This window comes from Nicotiana sylvestris, chromosome 11 (assembly GCF_000393655.2).
Source record: "Nicotiana sylvestris chromosome 11, ASM39365v2, whole genome shotgun sequence".
In the NCBI taxonomy this organism is placed as follows: Eukaryota; Viridiplantae; Streptophyta; class Magnoliopsida; order Solanales; family Solanaceae; genus Nicotiana; species Nicotiana sylvestris.
In genome coordinates this window covers 58,686,186-58,708,786 of record NC_091067.1, presented here as the reverse complement: position 1 = coordinate 58,708,786, position 22,601 = coordinate 58,686,186, and the positions used below count along the sequence as shown (strand labels likewise).

Genomic DNA, 22,601 nt, shown 5'->3' with positions numbered 1-22,601 from the left:
GGGATTCAAAAAAGAAAAAAGTTAAAAGGCTAGAGAGATTGTGGCTAGTGGGAATTGAACTTGTGACTAACCAAAATTTTGAACACTCTTAACCACTGGACTATGCTTTGAGCAATGCTAAAAGATTCAAAATATAATATATAGAGATCAAAAATAGATTTTGTCATATAAGTACAATGCAATTATCAGACGAAGAGGATTCTAGTGAACCCCCTTCCGCACCCTGCTCACACATAGGAGTGGCAAACGGACGGGTCGGATATGGTTAGGGTCGAAAACGGGTAATGAAAAAACGGATAAATTATCCAACCCGATCCATATTTAATACGAATAAAAAACGGGTTAACCGGCGGATAATATAAGTAATCATATTATCCATGACTTCTTGCATATGATAACTTTTGGGAGAATTCTTAGTCTCCCTAACTTGAGAAACCCCCAATTTGAGGCTTTACAAATATAAAAGTTAGACTCATCGGTTATCCATTGGTTACCAATTGGTTATCCATTTTCTAAATGGATAATATGATTTTTATCCATATTTGATCCGTTTTTAAAAAGTTCATTGTCCAACCCATTTTTTAGTGAATAAAAAAGAAACAGGAAAAGGACACACTTCGAATATCTTACATAAAACCTTGAAGAAGGTACAAAACGTTAAAAGTATGAAGAGACAACAATATCTTAAGGATTCTCTCCCTAGGCAAAGATGACTTTTAGCCGGTTGCCAAAACTATTTAAATTCGATAGCAACAAAAATGTATAAAATTATAGATTTTTTGTATGACACATAAAAATGAATATATCTAAAAAAAATTATACATTTATTGACTATTATCTTGAAAGCGGCTACATAATATCATTCTTCCTCTTTTCTTCATGTTTTACTTAAGCCATGGCCCTTGGGCCCTTTCTTCCTACCATTTCTGCCAAATATGTTGACAGTGAATGAAGAGTTCACTTCATATTTGAAAACCAAGAACTCTGATCGCCAGCTTTCAAACAATGGTAGCTAACAAATTCTTGTTATCAAACTCCGTCTTCATGTCTTTTCCACAAAGACTGGCCAAAGTTCCCCTGTGAAGTCTTTTAAGTGTGGTTCTCTAATGGTGTACCCAAAATCCATGTGATATGCTTTTGGTACGAGCTAAATTTCGTAGACTTAACAAAGTCGATTAGAATCTTTGTAGCAAGAATATAAGGCGACTAAACACAAGTTAAAGACATTATATCCTTAACATTTACATTGCACAATGAAGTTAAGGACGCCATGTCCTTAGTATTTATATTTCCCAGTTAAGGATATGATGTCCTAAAGTTTAACAAGGTGCAAATACAGGACACTTTGTCCTTAATATTTACTCAACATTCATGAAGTTAAGGACACCATGTCCTTAATATTTACACAACACCCGTGTCTAGCACAGGGATATTTTCATCCGGGCGGGTAAAAATTTATTAAGCACTGGCTAAAGAATAAATACATTTGAAACAGTGACTAAAAAGCAAAAACATCTCTAATTAGTGGCTAACTGTGCACTTCACCCGCAGACTCTCCACACAAGGCCTTGACGTTCATACACCAAATATCTAGCCTCGGACAAATGAAGAGTTTATCAAAACACACGAGGATACATTTTCTACATTTGCCAACTTGAAAGATACGTAAAAGATACAAAGGGAGAGGGAGAGGGAGAGGAAGAGGGAGGGAGGGAGAGAGAGAGAGAGAGGTGGGAGGCCCCGCAGACTGCCACCATCAAAATTTCTTCTTGGCTATTATAGGCCGGGTAAATAAGGAATTGCTGTCCACAGATGAGTACAAGTGCAAGGAAAGATACCCAACTCCTAACCGGCTTTATCTTCCCTTTCCTATTTTTTCACCTTCTAAAGATGAAAGCAGCAGCTGATAATACAAGTTCAGGGGCAATTGCCAAAATTTGGAGCACCATAACCATTCCAGATTCCAATTGCAACTACTTAGTGCTACAGCAGTTTTAACAACAGTGCTTTTAGATACATAAACATTGTTGCCCATTAAAATATTTAACATCAAAAACATTATGAGATGTCAGATGCAGGAGTCAGTATGCTAGTAAAACTTTGAGAACTACTCAACTTTCTCCATCTTCACCAAGCTCCCCATCTTCTAACTCTTCATAACCACCACCATTTCGACGTGATCCATCCCTATGATCTCTTCTGTGTCTTTTATGCCGACTTTCACCATCGGATTCAGGTGAGTGTGCAAGCTGTCAGAAAGAGGAAAAGAATATCAATATTACAGAATGCCAAAGAGCATAATCAGGGCAGAGAACAAAATTTAAATGGAGAGATTAGAACCTTCTTTGACTTTTTACGATCACTGCTATGTCGGCGGGACCTTTTAGATTCCTCTTTCTCGTCCTTGTCAGATGCCAGCTCATCGTTAGAGCTATGGTGTCGCTTCCGGTGTTTCCTCTCCTTGTCTCTTTCAGGTTCCTCTTTCTCATCCTTGTCAGAAGTCACCTCATCGTTAGAGATATGGTGTCGCTTCCGATGTTTCCTCTCTCTGTCTTTTTCTCTTTTTCTCTCTTCTTTGGGCTCATAGTTATCTGTAACATCCATACTCTCGCTATCTGCCTCATCTTTTGTTGCTCGTTCGTTTCCCCTTTCTTTTTCCTTGTCACGCTCTTTTTCCTTCTCTCTCTCTTTTTCCCTTCTCTCCTTATCCTTTCTCTTCTCTTTTTCCTCTTTTTCTTTCTCCTTTTTGGCCTGCAAAGTAGCACACCCAAAAAAATGAAGGGCTATAACATAGTACATCTCTGATACAAAGTTTGTTAAGTATAGAATCTAATAGACGTTCCCAAGTATATTAAGAATAGAATCTAATAGTTGTTCCTGAGTTTATTCAGTTTGGAGAAATAAAAATTGTGAGATTACCCTTTGGTACTACTCTAATGCTAGAATATTGTTAATACTTAATGTGTTCTACACTTAGATCCAACATAAATCATTGAATGCTTTTGCACTTGTGAGAACATCAAGAGAAAATTAAGGTTTGCCCATGCAACTACATTTGACACGCTTATAGTAACTCAATTGTCCAGACACTTTACGAAGTGCACATATAAAGCTCTTATACACTTGCATTGTTATAAAGATCGCATTTCAACCTAAATCAGTTGAATGATGGGAAAAAAAGTTCCAGAACTGTATTTCAGAAACAAATTCATTTAAGTGGTACAACCAACAGTGTTCCTGAACATTATTCTAGAACCAAAATGATATTTCTTTAAATTAACAATAAAGATAAAGACAACCTCCTCTGTACCGTACTTTTTTAGTACCTCAGAAAGAGGAATTTCAAATCTTAAATCAATAATTTGTTCAGACTTAAAAAAGTGCTTGGGCCACAGAGGCAGCCACTGGGGATTAAAGGGAACTGGAAGACTAGGAACGAAGTCACTTCACCAAAAGGCCTTATTTGAGTTCTAACCGAAAAGCAGAAGTCTTTAATACGATTGACGAATCCCACATTGGTGCTTTAAAGGATGGGTGGTCTCCTAAATTTTGGGCAATCCTCACCTCATGAGCTAAGCTTTTAGGGTTGAGTTAGGCCCAATGTCCATTTAACATGCTATTAGAGCAGGACCCATCCCAATTCTCGTTTCAGGAAATTGGGCCCCCATATTAAATTGTCCACACTCCAGATGTCTAGCCTGGGCGTGAGGTGGGTGTGAAGAGTCCCACATCGGCGCTTTAAGGGATGGGTGGTTTCCTTAATATTTTGTTTGGGCAATCATCACCTCATTAACTAGTTTTTGGGGTTGAGATAGGCCCAATGTCCATTTAACAGTGATAAAAATTTTTTAACTCTCATAGCATGAATGTATTACAATTAAAAAGATGGAATACATTCTATCATGTAACATGAGATACTCCATCTACTATTTTTGGGGACAATACAATAGATGGTTAATATCCTTCCACAATAGCGATCAGACTTCAGAGCATAAATATAAATTTGATCTTTATTCGAAAACAAAAGAATTATGTCAGTTTGATAAACAAGTTGATATATTGCCTTTATAGTCTAATTAGTTCATTTTTAATGTTGGTATTATCCAATTTTGAATGTGTGCGCTTTCCTCCACATTTTACAATGTCATTCCACAACAAAGTTAATGTTTAACTAAACTTCCGCTACTTCATTCTAATAAAATTACACTATGTTGTAGGCTATGAAAAATTATGCACTACTCTCTACTAATTAAATATTTATGGAAGTAATTACTCCTTACTAACTTAATACTCTTATGGAGAAATTATAGAGTAAAGACATAATCCTAGAATAGCCCTCGAAAGTTTAAATAGGGAAGGTAAACCTACTCAAGGTGGCCAAAAAATCCAATATTGACATTTTAAATTACAATAGTAGTACATGTATCCACTATAATAAATAAAACCTTTAAATACAATATAAAAACAAATTTAAATTTTCTCATAATTAAAAACAAAAGACTTAATCTTCAAATAACTTTTGTTACGAACAAATTTTTAATGGGTATTTATTACAAGGTACTCACACAGTTCCTTATTGAATGCCTTTCTTCAATTGTGTAAGATAAGTTGAAAATAAAATGATTTGCTCCCTCTGTCCCGATTTGTGTGACACTCTTTCCTTTTCGGTCAATCACAAAAAAAAAAAGTTAATATCCTAAAACTCCCTTAAACTATCCAACTTTTGTCAGTTTCCCACTTTAACTATTTGGTGTCCCCAAAACCCCTTGAACTGTATTCCCGTTCATACTAAAACTATCTCGTTGGATTGTTTGAGCTGTGTTTGGTACACGCTCTTAATTAATGTAAAAATGTCATATGGCATGACACGTGGCTATTTAGATCAGCCTAATGTAAAAACCTGTTTAATTGTTTTTCTTTGTTTTTCCTTTTTTTCTCTTCTTCTTTTCTCTTCTTCTCTAACGTCACGTTTCCCAGCAAAGAACATGAGTTTGCAGACGATTTTTCCGGCAACTTTTTCTCCTTTCTTCCATTTTCTTTTCTTCTTCTCTTACACACAAATCACTCTTTCAAGAAAAAGTGAATCCTTTAAAAAATAAATCAAGATCTGTAAAGAAAAAAAACTCCTTTTTTGGGTAAAACCTTATACATTACAGAAAATTCCATTCAAGTCACTAAAAGTAATGAATAGCAAGAACGGAAGACAACTTCATTAAGTTTATTTTGAACACAACAGTTATAGGAGCTGTATCAAACCCAACTAGCAAATTACTAGGGCATTTTAGAATTGCAATTAAAAAAAGAAATTAAACAGCTAAATGCCTAACCACACCCTAAAGGCTAGACGCCTTTTGTTTTTGTTTAGCTGGGCAAATGTTTCCCCCGGTAGATTCCCCCGAAACATTTGTGAACGTTGTTAGCTCTTTGTATCTAAGTTAGCAAATATGTAGCAAGCTAACAGGTGGTCATTTTTTGCTTTTTGAAGCTTCTATGCTGCTGCTTCTTGTAATATTTTGGAGCCCCGACTAATCCCGGGGGTGCACAGGCCCTCGGCAAGGAGTTTCCCGCAAGTGCACCACGGTTAATTCAGGTTTTACCCAGTCCGATGACCCTCAGAAATTGTTTGCACCCAGTGGGTTTCGAACTTGAGACCTTGAAAGGGAGCAAACCCCAAGGCTCAAGTCAATTGCCACCAGGCCAACCCCTGAGGGTTATATTTTGCATCTTCTTGATGACATCAATGAAGCCAATTATGTCATCAAAGAAAAGAAATTAAACAAAAATCCTCATAGAAATGATCACAGAGATTTCATCTTAGGGACATTGTGCAGGAGCATGACCATAACCATTCAACCAACCCAAGAGATTTCACCTTAGGGACATGGTTAAGGAATGAAAGAAGAGTAAAACAAGAAAGGGGTTAAATAAATTCATAAGAAACATGAGATGGAGAAAAAATTCAGAGGAATCCAGCGGAAGAAATGAAAAAGAAAGGTGGAAAAATGAATATGAAAGGTGAAAAAAAGGAGGAAGAAAGCCTACAATATTAAAAAAATAAGAAGAAAAAAGTTATAAAGGATTAAGCCAATTAGTCATTACACACAGTCAGGAGAGGCCATTTTGACGGCTTTATTCACCAGTCACGCGCCCCTTTGCAAGTTGTTTCACACATTATGCTATATAATTAATGAGGGATTTTTAATATAAAGATATAGTTTAGGGGGGTTTTGGGGTTAAATAGGAAACTAACAAAAGTTAGATAGTTTAAGAGAGTTTTAGGGTATTAATTCTTTAATGACATCTTTCCAGATTTAATAATAATTCAACTTTAAGCTTCCCATTTTACCGTTAATGTAATGACTTATAGCCACTGAAATTGTTTTAGACGAACTTTCAAAAATCTTTCTTTCATTCTTAATTGTGTTCAGTCAAATATCATCACATAAATTCGGATTGAATGAGTAATATGTATTCTCTGGCTAAGTTGTTCGGTCTCTTCACTTTCAGTGCCGCACCCGTGTTGACATGACGTGGGTGTAAGTGTGGAATCTGTATCAGATCTGGTCAAGCGATTTTGGGTACTTTGGCCAAAATCGACAGAGAAATTCGAAACAGATACAATGATTTTCACAACCAAATTGAAGAAAACAAAATACCTTGTATATAGAAATTTTTATATCCGTCATTTTCCTTTTATTTCCTTCTCAGATTCTCCTCTTGATCAATATTTTTCCTTCTTAAAATACCTTTTAAGTTTTTCACATATTGTCTCATAATTTAGATATATCTTTATAACTCTACTTTTATATATTTGAATTATTTTTAGCTGAATCCATGCACCTGTATCCTTACTTGGATCTGTACCCCCGAATCTTAAAATTTAGATCATGAAGGATCCGAACGTTAGATTCGCACCAGAGTCCAAGCACCTTAGTTGCCTGGAGAACGTAAAGTGCCATATGTTTATCTTTTGGTTTTCAAAGAATATATTAAAGAATTATGATGAAAATAGTAAACGTAGGCCTTGTATTACTATTGCTTGTGTTATACTAAATGTATTAATACTTTCAGGAAAAGTGAACATTGTTTCGAGTTTGACAGTGAAGGCATGGTGGACAGTGTATATTTAGGATGGAGTATTATTTCCAAACTATGGTATGTGGATCAAGAGTCTTTCTGAATGTTATCCGGTATAATGAGTTAAAAAGTTTTACAAGGAGACTTTGGACACATTACAGGCTAGCCTCGATATCTGTTATCTAACCTTCCCTTTTTTTGGATGAGTGAAACACTTATTACCCATAGTTAAAAGTGTACAACGCCCAGAAAAGAAATCCAATACCCAAAGAAGAAACTCCTTCCAAGTATGAAGTCCAAGGCCCTCAAGATATTTTCTTGAGAAATCATGTTAAACACAATATACATTGATCCTCCTCGTGGGTTTTGTTTTATGCTTTATGCCATTCTACATCAAGCTGCCACTTTAGATGTGTTTGTTTCTCCTACCAGCTACATTCCACTCTCAATTGATTCAAACAGCTTACCTCCTATTCACGATCTCCAACTTTCACCTTTATTAATTTCTATAGAATGGATCAACTCCTCTTAAGTTACAAGTGCTACACCAATTTCTTCTATTCCACATGCACCTCCAGATGAATGTAACTTTCCCTTCTAAATTCGCTAATACCGCAGAGAAATTTTAGTTATCTGTATTTTCTATTTGTTATATTTAATACAGTAAATATGAGCTAGATAAACAAGGATCAAGATTGCGCCAAGTCCAAAGATGCCCTTGAGAATACTAGGTGCGCTGATGATGAAGGTATAGATTGAACGCTAAAATTGACGAAGAAAGCACATATGATTTCATCTTCATGGATGGCCTTATTTAAACACTCTTTAATTAACAACTAGATATGTTATTAATTCTTACATAATACTATTATTCAGATATTGAGTACATTATTATATGAATTACCTTTTCCTCCTCTCGTCTGCGTTCTTTTTCCTTTGCCTTCTCCTGCAACCATGCAACGTATTCCTCAAAGACTGCCCTTGAGATTGTTTCTTCACCAATAGCTCTGAAAGAAGAGAAATTAACAAAAGGTATTATGATCAATATAGCTGAAACCAAAAACGGAGTACTGCAAAAAAGAACACCCATATAAAGCAACTAAGATGGGGAAAAAGATCACCTGAACTCTGAGGTGTCCTCCACAAGTTCTTTGCACTCCTCCCAACTAGAGGAAGCAGTTATTTCCTGTAAGGTCCGAGATCACAAAGTGAGCAACAAATACAAGGGTGAAGTAGGAATAAGTAGGAATATAAGATAATTCAATAAATCCTTGCCAAGAGATTCGACATGCCTTAATGGTACTAAGCTTGTCAGTGAAATCTTTTGCAAGCCTTTGACGCTTTTTAGTTTCTTTTTCTTCTTTCTCCTTTGCTCTCTCAATTAGATCCTCAAAAATGAGCTGCAATCAAGCAACAAAGATATTTGGCAAACAGCATAACATCAGCAAATTCCTTCATTTTGTAAACATACACACACTAGTATATTACCAGGACGACCATACTGACGGAAATTAAACAGGCCTCATCCTTTACGGAAAAAATTAAATTAGTCAACTGAGGGAAATTCACAGGCATATGATCTATAAAATAGTCTTCCCCGACATAAAGAAGCTATTCCTTTATAGTTATTTAATAGTTGAAGCAGCTGGAACAAGTGGCTGTATATTCTGGTCACTTTGTGACTGATAAGACATCATACAGACTCTACACCAGAAACGCACTACAGATGGGAATAGCATTTAGTTCCCCGCAAGTAACTAAATAGATGTGGGACTTTAAGACAGAGACATTTGATAAGCATAATCCCCAGATAAAATTTACTAGGCAGCTTTATACATGTTCAGGATATCCCAGCCAGGCAGACTAGGTATTAAGCCCGTGAAATGTCCTTGTTGCCCCTTATTTATGATTTAGAGTCCGCCAAGTCCCATCCTCATTTGTCGCCCTTCCTCTTTCATCTCTCTCTCTCCTACAGAACACACCAACTTTGCACGAACAAACACACCAAACACAAGATAATGAACTTCACTCCATTCTTAATCCCCTAGTTAGATCCAGTAGAGAGAATTGCAGATTCAAACCTTATTCTGTCCTGCTTCCAATAATAGAAGACTAATATATCAATCAATAATAGATAAGCAATTGCTAGTGAGGCATCCTAAATGACCAGTTAAATCTTTTACCCTTCTGGACTCGTGAATTGAACATCCCCCCAGCTTTGCAGTGAAGGTAATAACTGTTGCCTTTCAGGCATAGTGCGGGAGGCACTCAGTTGAAAATTTAGAAGAAGGAAGAAAAGTCGAAGATCCTGAGATGTTGCCTCACTTGTACATGTGTGGTCCGTGGAATGAAAGAATAGGAAAGTTTTTGATGGGATAGAGATCGCCTATGTATATTTGACTAATAGCCTCTCATTTCTAGTTTTTTTGTCGTGCACTCATGAGGCTCCAGTGTGTATAGAAGATAGGGTGTCATCCGTCGAGAATCATATTATGTTGTAGATTCTTTACCTTTTGGTTTTCATTGTTAATAAAATTATTTACATTATTATAAAAAGTAACTTGAGTTTCGCAAAAGGCTTTAAAAATGTGGTGTCTGATGGCATTACGAGTAGTGTGTGGGGTGGAATGTGGGTGAAATATGACCTAGTTCCTGCTCATGAAAATACTGGGAATTCTACTTCAATGGGATGACCGAAAACTGGAAGTAATGGAGATAAAGAAAGGAGAATTCATTGTGGCTACTCGGTTAAGAAACCATGGGGACAGGGTGGAGGGGGGTTTTGGGAGTGTACATGAACCGATGGGGAAGGGGTCTAAGGTGAGTTTTGGGGGAGAAGATGGCAGGTACTTTGATGGAGTAGGAGATCCCATAGATGATAGCATGGCCAACTTCAATACTATTTGGTGCCACCAGAAGAGAGAGGGATGTAGGACAGTGTCAAGGACCATGGAGGAGTTCTCGAATTTATTGATAACCATCTTCTTATTGACCTTCCAATATTAGGAGCTATATTCACTTGGGCCAAGGCAGAAGACTCAACATCAAGATCAAGACTCATACAGTTTGTGTCCACCAACTGGACCAATAAGTTATGTGGAGGGAGTATCTGCATAAGTTATGTGGGAATCTATGTATTCTTTGTGCAGGATAAAATGTTACTAAGTAATACAGGGATTAGAAGAGCTAAAATGACCAAAATACTCCTTATTTAGTTATTTATTAACTAACTTTTTAGAAAGCAAGCAAAACATATGTTTTAATCCCTGCATTATAATTCATGTGCTATTAATCCCTGTATTACAATCCCCACATTATTAATCCTTATATTACATATTACAATCTCTGTATTACTAGTCCCCACATTATAATTTCTCCATTATTAATCCCTCCATAACTTGTCTTTAAACCAGACGAACTCCTTAGGGTAGAGAAAGGGAACAGGGCCAATCTTTTAGGCACAGGTAGTGTGGAGATAATGCATTGAAATTCACAATTCCTAACAACTATAGAATTCCTGCCACAATGAGATGACAGTCCAACTCCAACAGGCTCGGATGGTGCGTAAAGGGGAAATCAACTAGGACTACCTATAAGGTTGGAAGGTTGTGGAATTTCAAAGTTTAGTTGAACTGCTCTACGTACAATGTAGATACGCATATTCCATGTTACGGACAGAAAATAGAAACTAGTTTGGACTCCTGCAAAATATATGATAATCCCACATATCATAATCAAAACACTAAAACAGAATACTTGTGAAGCTCAAGTTACAAGTTTAACACCAAATTAAATCATTTGAAAGTGTGTCTTGCCCACAACCAAAAACTAAGGTCCTCAAAACCTCTATCTCCACAGACAAACAGCAAATGTATGTCCTATTAAACTATCCTGAATATAACACGTTTTGAATGATTAATTCGAAAAGGGGATTGCCTTCAGTTCATTAGGCTACGAAAATAAGCATGCAAAAAACGTCCACCTCCTTTTAGGTTTGGGGGCACACAAATTAATACCTGTAGATTAACATCATGAATGGATGGGGAACCAATTCCTTCCAAAATAGTAGCTTTAAAGTCTTCGAATGTCCATGTTGATGAGATCGTGATCTGAAAATAGTGAAAGCAAAAGGACATAAAATCATACACCAGCAGCTATTTGTGAGGAAATAGCAAATAACAGTACACAACCCACCTTTTCTGACTTAACTACATCTTTTACTCGAATCTTGTCTTCATGGTACTGTTACATAGAGCAAAACACAAAGTTAGTGGAAAGAGCATGACTATCACACTTCAAATTAAAGCGCAAAAGAAATACTTCCAAGAAACAAATCACATATATGCAAGACCCAACTCAGAAGACACAGTGTTCAATGCAACATATGAGGTAACTATTTCTCACGTGTGATGTGTTCACCCAAAATCAAGTGACGCAACAAACTACCGAAGCAACAATTAGACTTCTATTTTTTCATATGACAGACAGTGATCTCTGACATCTAATGCATCCAGCAACAACATTTAAGAAAGAACGAAGTCATTTATTTTTTTTGAGAAGGAAGAACAAAGTCATTAATTACCGGTTAATAATAAAATAATGCTATGTAACCTATCAATCATAAAAGAAGGCAAATAGCGGGACTACAGCATATTGGGACCTGTTTTTCCAACTCTTCAACGACATCTTCAAACAAATCCTTTGGTGTCGAACCAGAAGTGTTTGATGCAACAGCCTGATAAGCCACAGACTCCTTAACCTACAGTTCCACACAACCACAGGTCAACCGTGGAGAAAGGTGGAATTAACAAGAAGCATAATGAAATGATACGGTATTTGAGAATACATTTTCTTAAAATAAAGAGCCTTTTTTATCGTTTTTAAAGTTAGCAAAGTGGAATACCATCTGACAATAATCACGCCAAGATGTTTTCGCAGTAAGCGTGCCTGCAGTGATTTGCTCCTCCATCATCTTTCGAAATGCATCCCGGTTCTTACGCTCTGTGCGCCTCAATTGTTCCTTAAATTTGATAAAAAAAAACACTTAAAGAAGTTCATCACCTAGAATGAAGCATCAAAGAGGAGTTTTGTCTCTCGCAGCACCCCATGATAAATAAAAAAGGAGGCCTCAGAAAGCACCTTTTGCAATTTTCTCTGTTCTTCGTCCTCCTTCTCCAGGTCACGGATGTATTCCTTCAGAGAACAAAAATATCAGGATAATCAGCTAGTAAAAATGGTCTTTTTTTCTTTTAAAAGGACAAGAAGATAGAGAGGAAATGGACACCTCAACAGAAACTTTAGGGAGAAATTCAAAAATAGTCAGATTTACAACTGGTCGTTCAAAAATAGCCCAGTTTCAAAAGTAATCGAAATTTAGCCACTTTTCATGTAATGATAAATCTGAGCGAAAACACTGTTCAAAAGTGGCTAATATGATGGAGTTGCGGGATAAGTATGCGGGAACTCCAGCATAATATGATGGAGTTCCAGCATAAGTACACTAGAACTCTAGCATAATATACTGGAGTTCCCGCAACTATAATTGTCCAGTATAATATACTGGAGTTTGGAGCACCGGTGCTCCAGTACATTATACTGGAGTCAGCAAAGTATACCGGTCCAGCATAATATGATGGAGTTCATACACAGGTGCACCGAACTCCAGTATATTATGCTGGACCGGTCTCTGTTGCAGCAAAATAGTGGCTATTTTTCATTGACTTCGTAAATGTTGGCTATTTTTGAATGACCGGTCCAAAAACTGGCTATATCGTGCTATTTTTATGAAACTTTAGGGCATAAATTGGTTGAACTTTAAAAGAAACGTGTACATTTAAAGTCACTTGTGTGGATTATCCTTTACAAATTTGAATAAGCTATCCCTGTTTCTCTTAATAGACTCTGCATTCCATTCCAGTAACTTCCCTGAATATTGTTTAGAAATTTCAAAAAGTTAACTTCTTTCTGACTAGACTTTGCACTCCATTCCAGTAACTTACCTGCATAAAAAATTTACCTGCATAAAAAATTTACCTGGAAAATATCTAAACGATCGATTTTTTCAAGGCGCAAACATCTTTCATCATCTTCCAGAAGATCTTGGACTTTGCGCCACTGGGTATCTACCTGTGGCTCCAATGCAACCAAGTAAGAATGAACTCCCAGGAAATAAAAGGGACAAAAGGGAGAAAGTGATAGAAAGATCCAACTACCGGATCTACTTGGGGGAGTGGGGTGAAGAAAGGCTTAAAAAGTACTCCCTCCGTTTCAATTTGGATGAGATAGTTTGACTTGGCATGGAATATAAGAAAACAAAAAAAAAAACTTTTGAAACTTGTGATCTTAAAAGCTTAAAGGGTAAAAGAATGTACGAAAAGAAGGGGATAAAGATAATTTTATGACATTCATATCTTGAATTAATTAATAAATAAAAGATAAATAAATAACATTCACGAAAATTATTGATAAATTTAGACAATTGAAGAATTTTGAACAGTATAACATAAGTTTAAAAATATATAAATATTTCCAAAGAAAGAAAATATATATCTATATTATATTTAAAAAGAAGCAATATCAAAATATTAATCCAATTGACAAGTTAATAAAAAGCCATATTAGTAAATATATAGTACTAAGTACTTGTTAATTTAATAATAATAATAATAAAGAATAAATAAGGAACAAACAATATATTTGATTACTATATAATGTGTAATCTTTGATTTTGTATAGATTTTGTTATATATTTCTATACACTACATTAAATAATAAAATAATAACTAATATTTATTAAAATAATATGATATGTTATATCATAATTTTATAAGATTAATATTCTATCAAATTATCCGCGCATCGCGCGGGTTCTAACACTAGTTAAGGATAAAATGGGTAAAATGAAGAGTTTACGGTTGAATTATTTTCAATTGTAGAAATGTGTCATTCTTATTGGAACGGACTAATAAGGAAAGTGTGTCATCTAAATTGAAACGGAGGAGTAACAAATACCTTGATAAAGCCACAAGTCTCCAAAAAATGTCTGTACTCCAATCTATTTTGTCGATACTCCTCTTGAGCCTTTGCCCTCTCCTGGAATAACATATCAAATAAGGACAAAAGACAGAACTGCGCTCATGAAACAGGGTGCTACTTGGTAGGATTTAGATGAATACAAAAGAATGAGCATTATCAATAAGAGAGTTCGGATAGAATCGGTATATCACCGATTCGATCCGAGCTCTTGGAATTGGAATAAATGGCGTCAAACCATCGGGTTTATCGTTTTTCTAATTTCTTCTCCAGCCGAGTGTGAAAGATTACCTTTTGATTTACCAGATGCGTCTTTTGTCGAAATGGAATGGTTTTTCTTTTCTTTTTTTATTTATTATTTATCGTGAATAGGGAATCATTACACATAGTAAGCCGGATCAGCGTATTTTTTTGTTTTATGCCTCGTAACTTTTCCTCAGCCTGACTTGGGCGCATTTAACCAAACCACAAATTTTTGAAAAGAAATACACAGGGTTTTTCTCTTTCCATTGCTTATTTTTCATTCGCTTATTTAGCAACAATACAGTCGTCAACTTGAACAAATTTTATGTGATTCATGTCTTGTTTCAAAAATCTGGGCGATGCATATTGCGTGCATTTACAAAAGTGACAATTGCAACAGCTTACCTTTTTCTGCAGATCCACCAAGTAGTTCCTGAAGAGATCTTCACGATCAGCCTCTCGTTCAACGGCCTTGAACCGTTCATCATCCTCAAACATGGTTACTGCCTTACTGGTTATTACAATATCACAGGAGATGGTTAAAAGGGGGGAAAGCAGCTTCCCTTACTTCAATTAGCACGTATGAATTGAAGGGGAACTTCTGTCACCTACCTCCATCTAGTAGATGAAATGAGTTCCTTGGACTCCTAAGACAGTTAAAGTAAAACCAGGTTAAAACTCTATCACATAGTTATAGACAACAAATGATGTCTGACATGTCACGATAGATGCACAAGTGATAACAAATTCTTGGGGTAACTTCTCTTCTTTATAGCAAAATTATCACTTAATAAAGATTCTTTAGAGCAAAGGAATTATAGCGAGTTTTAGGAAATTGCTACTAACATGCTTCAATCAATTGATAAACTATGGCCTTAAGTTAGGATTAGCTACATAAATCCTCTATATCCTTCTGTTCTATTCAGGCCCATTTCATTCCAATACTATATAATCACAAATGATATGTAGGATATAAACTGGGATTCCACTTTTTTTGTTGATAAGGTAAAATGGGACTCAGCTATTAGAAACTTTATCTTGAGAGCAAGCATAAGATGAAGGATTATTTTACAGGCAGTACGGTCCAAAGAAACCTTTTTAAGTACTCTGTGCACATCGTTACTAACAATAAAAGTAGAGGTAAGAGCAGAACCGGCCATGAAAACTATATCAGGACCTTTAAGGAGGACTTTTTACCTCTAACATCTTTGTGAATTCTTCTTTTGCCTTTCTTTGTCTATGGCGCCTCTCCTCAGCCTCCTGTTTCTTCCTTTGCATCAAGTACTGTTGGAGAGTAGATCAACACTCAAAAACCGATTGGTAATACCTTTCAATATTCTCACTCCAGATTGACAAATATCATGATTGATATGTCATACATCACATCCCAACACATGAAACAGAAGTAGCAAAACTTCTACTGGGGGGAGGGAAGAGGACAGTTTAACAACTATAAAACCCTGTGGTTACCTCATTGAATGCCTGTTTCCGCTCACCAAGAGTTTTCAGAGCGCCATATCGCTTATCGTTGATTATTACTCGCATTGTCTGGTATAATAGTTCACTATCAGTCTCATGTGTTTACAAATAGATTCTAAACTAAAATAGCATGTTCGACTAACCTGCTCCCATGTCCAATCAGATTCAACATTAGCAAACTCTAGCAGCGCTTTGAACGCATTTTTAGCCTCCTAAAAGATATAAAATAAGTAATAGTGGAATATTAAGCACAAAGCAAAAAAAAATAATTAGAGAAACACATACTATCACTTTACCTGCTTGGTACTCATAAAAAATTCATTTTACCTGCTTGGTCGCATATAGAAAAGGTTCTTCTTCTGTTGTTTTCTCCTCTGCAGGTACCACATTAACCTTCCCAGCAACTGCCATGCCCTTCTTTGCCTCCTATAAGTCACGTTTTAAACAATAAATTTAACAAGACAGAAATAATTTATCTCAATCTATTATGCACAAGAATCCCACAATTGGACAGAGCGGAGGAGCATTTCCAAGGTATGGCAGGGCTCATGTAAAAGAGGTGGGAGCATATTCTCTGCCCCTGCTGGCAGTGGCAGGGGGGAGAAAGGGCAAGTCTTTTTGAAACGGATTTGCCAGTACAATCAAATTTCAAATAGAGCTGCTGAAGGACTCGGCCATACCTCAATATCCTGAATAGAAGCTCCACTTAAAGAACTAGAAACTTGCGGAGATAAATTTTCAAAGCCACTCCTAGAAATTATTGAAGAGTAATCTTGAAATGTCAGACATAAATACATGACAGACAAAGTCAAGCCACTGTTAGAAAATGAAGGGGTCCATACATTTGTGTCTGACTGGCATTAGCTAGAGCAGCAGATCCTGTACTCCCTGAAACAGCGGGTGAAGAGACACCAGATGAACTTGGCATCGCAGGGGTCACAGCAGGAATGGCTGATGATCCAGAAACCACCAGAGGTGAAGCATGATCAGAAACAGCAGATGTAACTGGAACAGGGCTTGAAGCTACTCCAGAAACCGTTGAAGAAGGGGTGGAGCTAACCGGGGTGACAGCAGATGGTTGTTCTGTTGAAGTTACAGCTGCAGTGACTTGCACACCAGAAGTTGTGCTTGCTCCGGTCTGAACTACTTGACCAGCAGATTTTTCCGCCAGTTCACGAGCCAACTGATGGTACATGCTGATGAATTAGTTCCATAACAAATAGAGAAAAAACAGAAGTATCCGATAAAGGAAATATATCCTTCACGAACCTTTAGTTCCTCAGGTATTGTCCACTTAGACTGCTTTGTTTCTTTGTTGTAGTAATACCTGAAGATCCCAACAATACATAATCATTAAAACAGAATTGAAAAGCATATCACAGCAGCCAAGAAGAACCAAAATGCTTGTACTGGTAAATCTTACTTTCGACCATCTGCAGTTGTGAATTCTTTCCATACCGTCGACGCATCAGCTCTCTGTTAAAGCACAAAACATATGCACAGTTTAAAAGTATATCTCAAACTAAAAGGGCAGTAATGAACATCTGAACAGCATTAAAAGTCTCCCAACGTTCTTGTTCCAGGCACTAATGAACAAATAAACATGAGCAAGCCCAGTACTAATGAACTTAAAATTCAATTAGCAATAGGCAAGGCAGCCCTATATTATAGTGTAAACAATGACAGAAAAAAGGTAGTTGTCATAGGCATATAAATTTACGTGATAATTAGTGAGATAAATGCTACCAGGTGTGATATCCTATGTTGCGCGGACTCTCCAAAATGTAGCCGCACCAGTGTCGGATCCTTCAAAAATGCACTACTTTTGGAGGATCCGACACATATCCGGCCACATTTTCGGAGAGTTCGAGCAACATAGGTGATATCACAATCTGCCAAATGCATGCAGCTTTTAAATACCTTGCCACAAATTTTGAATGATTCATCAGGAAAAGAATCAAATGAACTTGGTCAATAAAATAAAAGATACCCAAATATCTCACCAACGAACAACTCTCTGTCGAACCTTTTTACCAAGAAACAAATTAAAAAAACCGTTTGCAACAATTATTTAGAGGAATATATTTACTAGTTGCAGAAAGAGGACATTTTCAGCAGAGGAAAGAAAGGGCACAAATTCAAAAAAAATTGGACCAAATAAGCAAAAGAACTGTACTGTCAATGGAGAAATGATAAATCCAAAGAAGTAGCCAACTTTGAAACTCAATTGAAGAAAACTGCTGGAGTGCCTAAAGTACAACTGTAGCACGTAATGTTAAAACAGCAACAACATCATCTGGCAAAAACAAATTTCTTTGGCAAAAAAATAAAAACAACACCATCTAATTCCAAGCTGGTTGGTTCAGCTACAACTCTAGCACTTTATGTTAATCGCACCTTTTTTTAACATGAATTCAACCATTAAATTGTACTTCTCAGTTGTGTCAATCAATTTAGTATCAATCAAAAGATGATACTTCTTATCAAGTAGAAAAGGGTGTTTTAACCATTAAATGAAAATCATACAACCGTAAAGATAGTTGAAAGAAACACAAGGAAATTATCACAAAATATTCCAAGACAAAAGCATGTTTACTCCACGTAAAATTATATGTTTACTAGTGGATATGAGAACAGTAGTTCTACCTGTCAACTAGAAAGGTCATAAACATCAAGCATGTCATGTTCGACAAGAAGATGTGAAATCACAAAGAACTGAAATAAATTGGCTCATTAAAGGGAAACCTTGGTGTAACTGGTAAAGTTGTTGCCATGTGACCAGGAGGTCACGGGTTCAAGCCATGGAAACAGCCTCTTGCAGAAATGCAGGGTAAGGCTGCGTACAATAGATCCTTGCGGTCCGGCCCTTCCCCAAATCCCGCGCATAGCTTGAGCTTAGTGCACTAGGTTGCCCTTTTTTTTATTGATGGTAATAATCAACAATGATCAGATTTCAGATCAAGAAATAAAGGTTAATGAAGTACTTACGCATCTGAACCAACTTCGACAAAAAAAATCATGATCAAACTAAATTGTTCCCAGCTTACAGATCTGACAAATTCTATCTCAGATGAATTTGTTAGGTAAGGAAAGTTTTCCACTTACAGAGAGGAAAGCACTAGGAAAAAATCTAATCTATACAACTAAAATCTCTGTCAGCATCTCTGGCTCCTTCTTCCTCCTTGTCACCCCCCCCCCAAACCCGCCCCGGGCCGTTTCTCTCCCCCCTCTGCCTTCTTAATTATCCTCAATTGGATGGAAACCTTAACACACACTTTTTAGAGAGGTAAAGGTGTGCATCAAAATCTCCTCCAAATTGGAAGAGACAGTAGAGAGAAAATTTAGAGGATTAGATACCAAAAGAAGTTGAGGAAGGTGACACATGGAGAGACAGGCATTGGAGACCAAAGAGAGGCTCACATAGCAGCAATCTTCACTTTCCTAGTGCTTTTAAGTCAAGCAAGCAAGCAGGGGTGTTCACAAAAGGGGCAATACCACTCATGAAGAAAATGGCTGGATGAGGAGAACCAACAACCAGGTTGCCAAATTGAAGTAAAATAGTACTTGAAAGAGAGGCCAATTACCTAATTAAGGCCATTAATAAGAATGGAGACAAATAAATCTCCTGAGGGACACAAGTCAGGAAGATAAAGGAATTAGGGATGTCCAAAGTGTATTTTTGGATCTGATCAGGAAAAGGGAAGGAAGTTCAAGACAATTATCAAAATATTGAAAAGGAGCTAAGAAAGGACAAAGGACAACCAAATTAAGAGAATTGAGGTTAAGACACAAGGAAGGGTACAAAATTAGAAGGAATCCATAGCCGGAAGATTCTACAAAAGAAATTGTTGAGTTACATAGTTGTCCTTGAATTGTGTAACAGATACCAGAAGGGTTTACAGAGGTCCCGTTTGCTCAACCCATTGCCTCAAAATTTTGGGTTGGATGCTTAACTTCTTTCAGTTAATGAGATGGCTCAACGGAAGGGTGACAATAGTAAACAATGTATTAGATGGAACACGTTAAAACCTGCTCATGATTCACGGGACAGCTTACCCTAACCCCGGAATGGATCTAAGAAGTTGGCATATGGCTAGGGTGAGAAAGGACCGAGTATTAGGGTGAGATATAGCAGAAGGCCTAGAGCACCATTCCAATGTGCATTTTCTGGAGAATATGGCTTGAGAGGAACCACAGATGCTTTGATGGGAAAGCAATCCATTTTTCCTTTTTCTGAAAGCTAGATCTGTTAATGCTTTGTTATTGCAGTGGGCCTCAAAGAGTAAATGACGTTGACATAACATTGACCTTATCAAAAAATGGCATATCATACTGAACTTCCTAGAATCTTTCCATCTTTAGAGGAGAAGAGTCCAACAATACTTCTGTACATGAATGCACCTTGCCTAATAAGATGAGAAACTTTTGATTATTTTAAAAGAAAAAAGGAAAAATGAACTTAAATCTGTCCAAATGATATCAGAGTAGGCAAAAATCCTAAATTCAAATCTCACTGTCACCCATTACCAAAAAGTACACCCCTGTTCCTGGCCAACAGAAACAGACCACCCAAAAGTGAGGGCTTATTAAGACAGTAATTAATTAGTAGGAATGTATTCTCTCTAGCAACTTAAGCTTTGAGATAAGGCGAGTTACATAATTCAACATGGTATCAGAGCCAACATTTGGTAACATCATTATCACACTGGTAAGTTTACGTTGAAGTTCACATGAGAAACCCAAAATCGTGTAACCATGCGGGAGAGTCGATTAAATAGTTGTCTCACATGATATGCATGAGGGCTTCCAAAGGATTTTATAAAGCTCTTAGGTTGGTCCAGCCTCTGTTTTAAGGTTTTGGGTTGGATGCTTAAGTTCTTTCATAGAGATAGCTGCCTTATCTCTGCAGCAGAGTGATATCTCGAACCAAACCTTTTCATTTCGGAGCCTGGTCCTTTTACAGGGGTCAACAGTTGTTAAGCTAAGTCACATTTCACAAATTGGTATTTCACTTGCCACAAAGGGCAGAAGCATTCTGGTTATTACTTGAGGCTCATCTGCTGTGCTCCTCTTCACAAATTAAATTATCCAAACAAAAATAGATAAATCCAGTCTATGACAACAGAAACTAGGAGAAGCTACTAAGAACAGGAGGGGAAAACAAACTTCTCCTTCAAAAAGATTACACAATAAGATAAAAGTGCAATGCTGTGAAATTCCTCAATAAACATCAATGAATGTCAATAAGATGAGATAAAAGTCGGAGAATTTCCTCCTCAGTGAATACAGAGAAATGGAGCTTCAGTTTTGACAGGAAATTTATAACAACCAACCATGTATGGCCCATTCCACATAATATCAAGTTAATAAATTGCAACATAAGATGGACTAACAAATTGTTGTCTGCCTTGAGAAAGTGAAAGCACCTTCACTTTGAGCACTAATCGCAGTTGTTTATATGCCCATGACTTGCCATGACATCTACAAACCAGTGGAAGAACATGCAAGGAAAAGTAGAATACACATAAAACGATTTTGAACTAGTTAACTTCTACAGCAGTTGTTAACATCCACAAAAAGGAAACAATATTGCAGATTTTGAGAAGCAAATGAAAAGCGCACTCTAATGAACAGTGCGTAAGACTTCAATAATCAAAGAAACAGCAATTAAGAGTACGACTAACCTCTAAAGGTGTCATCAGCTCCAAAGGCTTCTCCCAGCTGGATTGCTTTGTAATTTTATTGTAGTAATATCTAAATAAGCCAACAAATTAATCAATCAGTCAACTATACACCTCAATCCCAAACTAAATAAGCCGGGAAGAAATGGAACGTTCGAAGAGCTATATCTTAGCACTGCAAGCAGCACAATTTGACTTCTGAGAGATGGTCAAGTAAAATGATTTAATTGACGAACGGCAAAGTCCTAAAAAAAGAATGCCAAAAATCCAACTCACCGTCTCCCATCAGCAGCTTCATACTCTTGCCAGTCAGACGCATTCTGTGGTGAAGCTGTGCCCGCCTAATCACAGTGCAATCGGTAAGGTAATAACCACAGGAAGAATCAAGCCACCAGTACGGATGTCAGCCACAGAGAGGGTCAAAGTTAAGTGCTTAGAAAGAGAATAGTTCAACTTCCAGTTATGGTATTGAAACTCCATTTGCAATTACAAGGTACAACAAACTTCGCAATGCATTAGAAAACCTTGCACAGTCTTTTTTCATGGCAAACTATGTTATTTGAGATAATAAGATGAAACGATACATCCAACAACCATTACATTGCTCAATATCCAAGATACAGAAATGCTCTCCATGTTTGAGTAGACCAAAATGACAAGACCTTTTTTACCTCCACACAAAGCAGTAAAAGAAAATTCTGAAAGTCTTTTATGCTTATGCTGCTATTGGACCCTTTTTCTACTGTTCTTCGTTTTCTACTACTCCCTCCGTTTCAATTTGTTTGTCCTAGTTTATAACTAGGCACAAAGTTTAATAAAGAAAAAAGACTTTTGAAACTTATGACCTTAAACATGCCATAACATTTGTGTGGTTGTAAAAAATTTTAAACTTGTGGTCTTAAACAAGTCATAGCATTTGTACGGTATAAATGCTTCCAATTAAGGAAATATAAGAATGTGGCAATCTTTTTGTAACGGACTAATAAGAAAATAGTGCCAATCTTTTTTGGAACGGACTAATAAGAAAATAGTGCCAATCTTATTGTCACAATATCTTTTCGTAAATTTACAATTTTGGCAGGTGTAGGA

The 22,601-nt window shown here is 36.7% G+C and overlaps 1 protein-coding gene across 2 annotated transcripts in view; it reads right to left on the bottom strand.

The window, feature by feature from the left end:
- Positions 1–1,748: 1,748 nt before the first annotated feature.
- The window catches only part of LOC104217271 (pre-mRNA-processing protein 40A), a 28,356-nt gene continuing 7,503 nt past the window's right edge, over positions 1,749–22,601 (bottom strand). For both annotated transcript variants that reach the window (XM_009767465.2, XM_070162327.1), the window contains exons 6-29: positions 21,789–21,853; positions 21,516–21,585; positions 17,255–17,307; positions 17,101–17,158; positions 16,674–17,014; positions 16,512–16,581; positions 16,159–16,257; positions 15,975–16,043; positions 15,823–15,900; positions 15,550–15,636; positions 14,965–14,999; positions 14,758–14,863; positions 14,089–14,169; positions 13,111–13,203; positions 12,217–12,270; positions 11,981–12,097; positions 11,738–11,836; positions 11,272–11,319; positions 11,094–11,186; positions 8,370–8,477; positions 8,199–8,263; positions 7,982–8,084; positions 2,341–2,751; positions 1,749–2,249 (exon numbers count right to left, since the gene is read on the bottom strand). In XM_009767465.2, the coding sequence (XP_009765767.1) occupies positions 2,112–2,249; positions 2,341–2,751; positions 7,982–8,084; positions 8,199–8,263; positions 8,370–8,477; positions 11,094–11,186; positions 11,272–11,319; positions 11,738–11,836; positions 11,981–12,097; positions 12,217–12,270; positions 13,111–13,203; positions 14,089–14,169; positions 14,758–14,863; positions 14,965–14,999; positions 15,550–15,636; positions 15,823–15,900; positions 15,975–16,043; positions 16,159–16,257; positions 16,512–16,581; positions 16,674–17,014; positions 17,101–17,158; positions 17,255–17,307; positions 21,516–21,585; positions 21,789–21,853 (2,541 nt within the window). In that variant the 3' untranslated portion in view covers positions 1,749–2,111. The remainder of the gene's footprint in view (positions 2,250–2,340; positions 2,752–7,981; positions 8,085–8,198; positions 8,264–8,369; positions 8,478–11,093; positions 11,187–11,271; positions 11,320–11,737; positions 11,837–11,980; positions 12,098–12,216; positions 12,271–13,110; positions 13,204–14,088; positions 14,170–14,757; positions 14,864–14,964; positions 15,000–15,549; positions 15,637–15,822; positions 15,901–15,974; positions 16,044–16,158; positions 16,258–16,511; positions 16,582–16,673; positions 17,015–17,100; positions 17,159–17,254; positions 17,308–21,515; positions 21,586–21,788; positions 21,854–22,601) is intronic.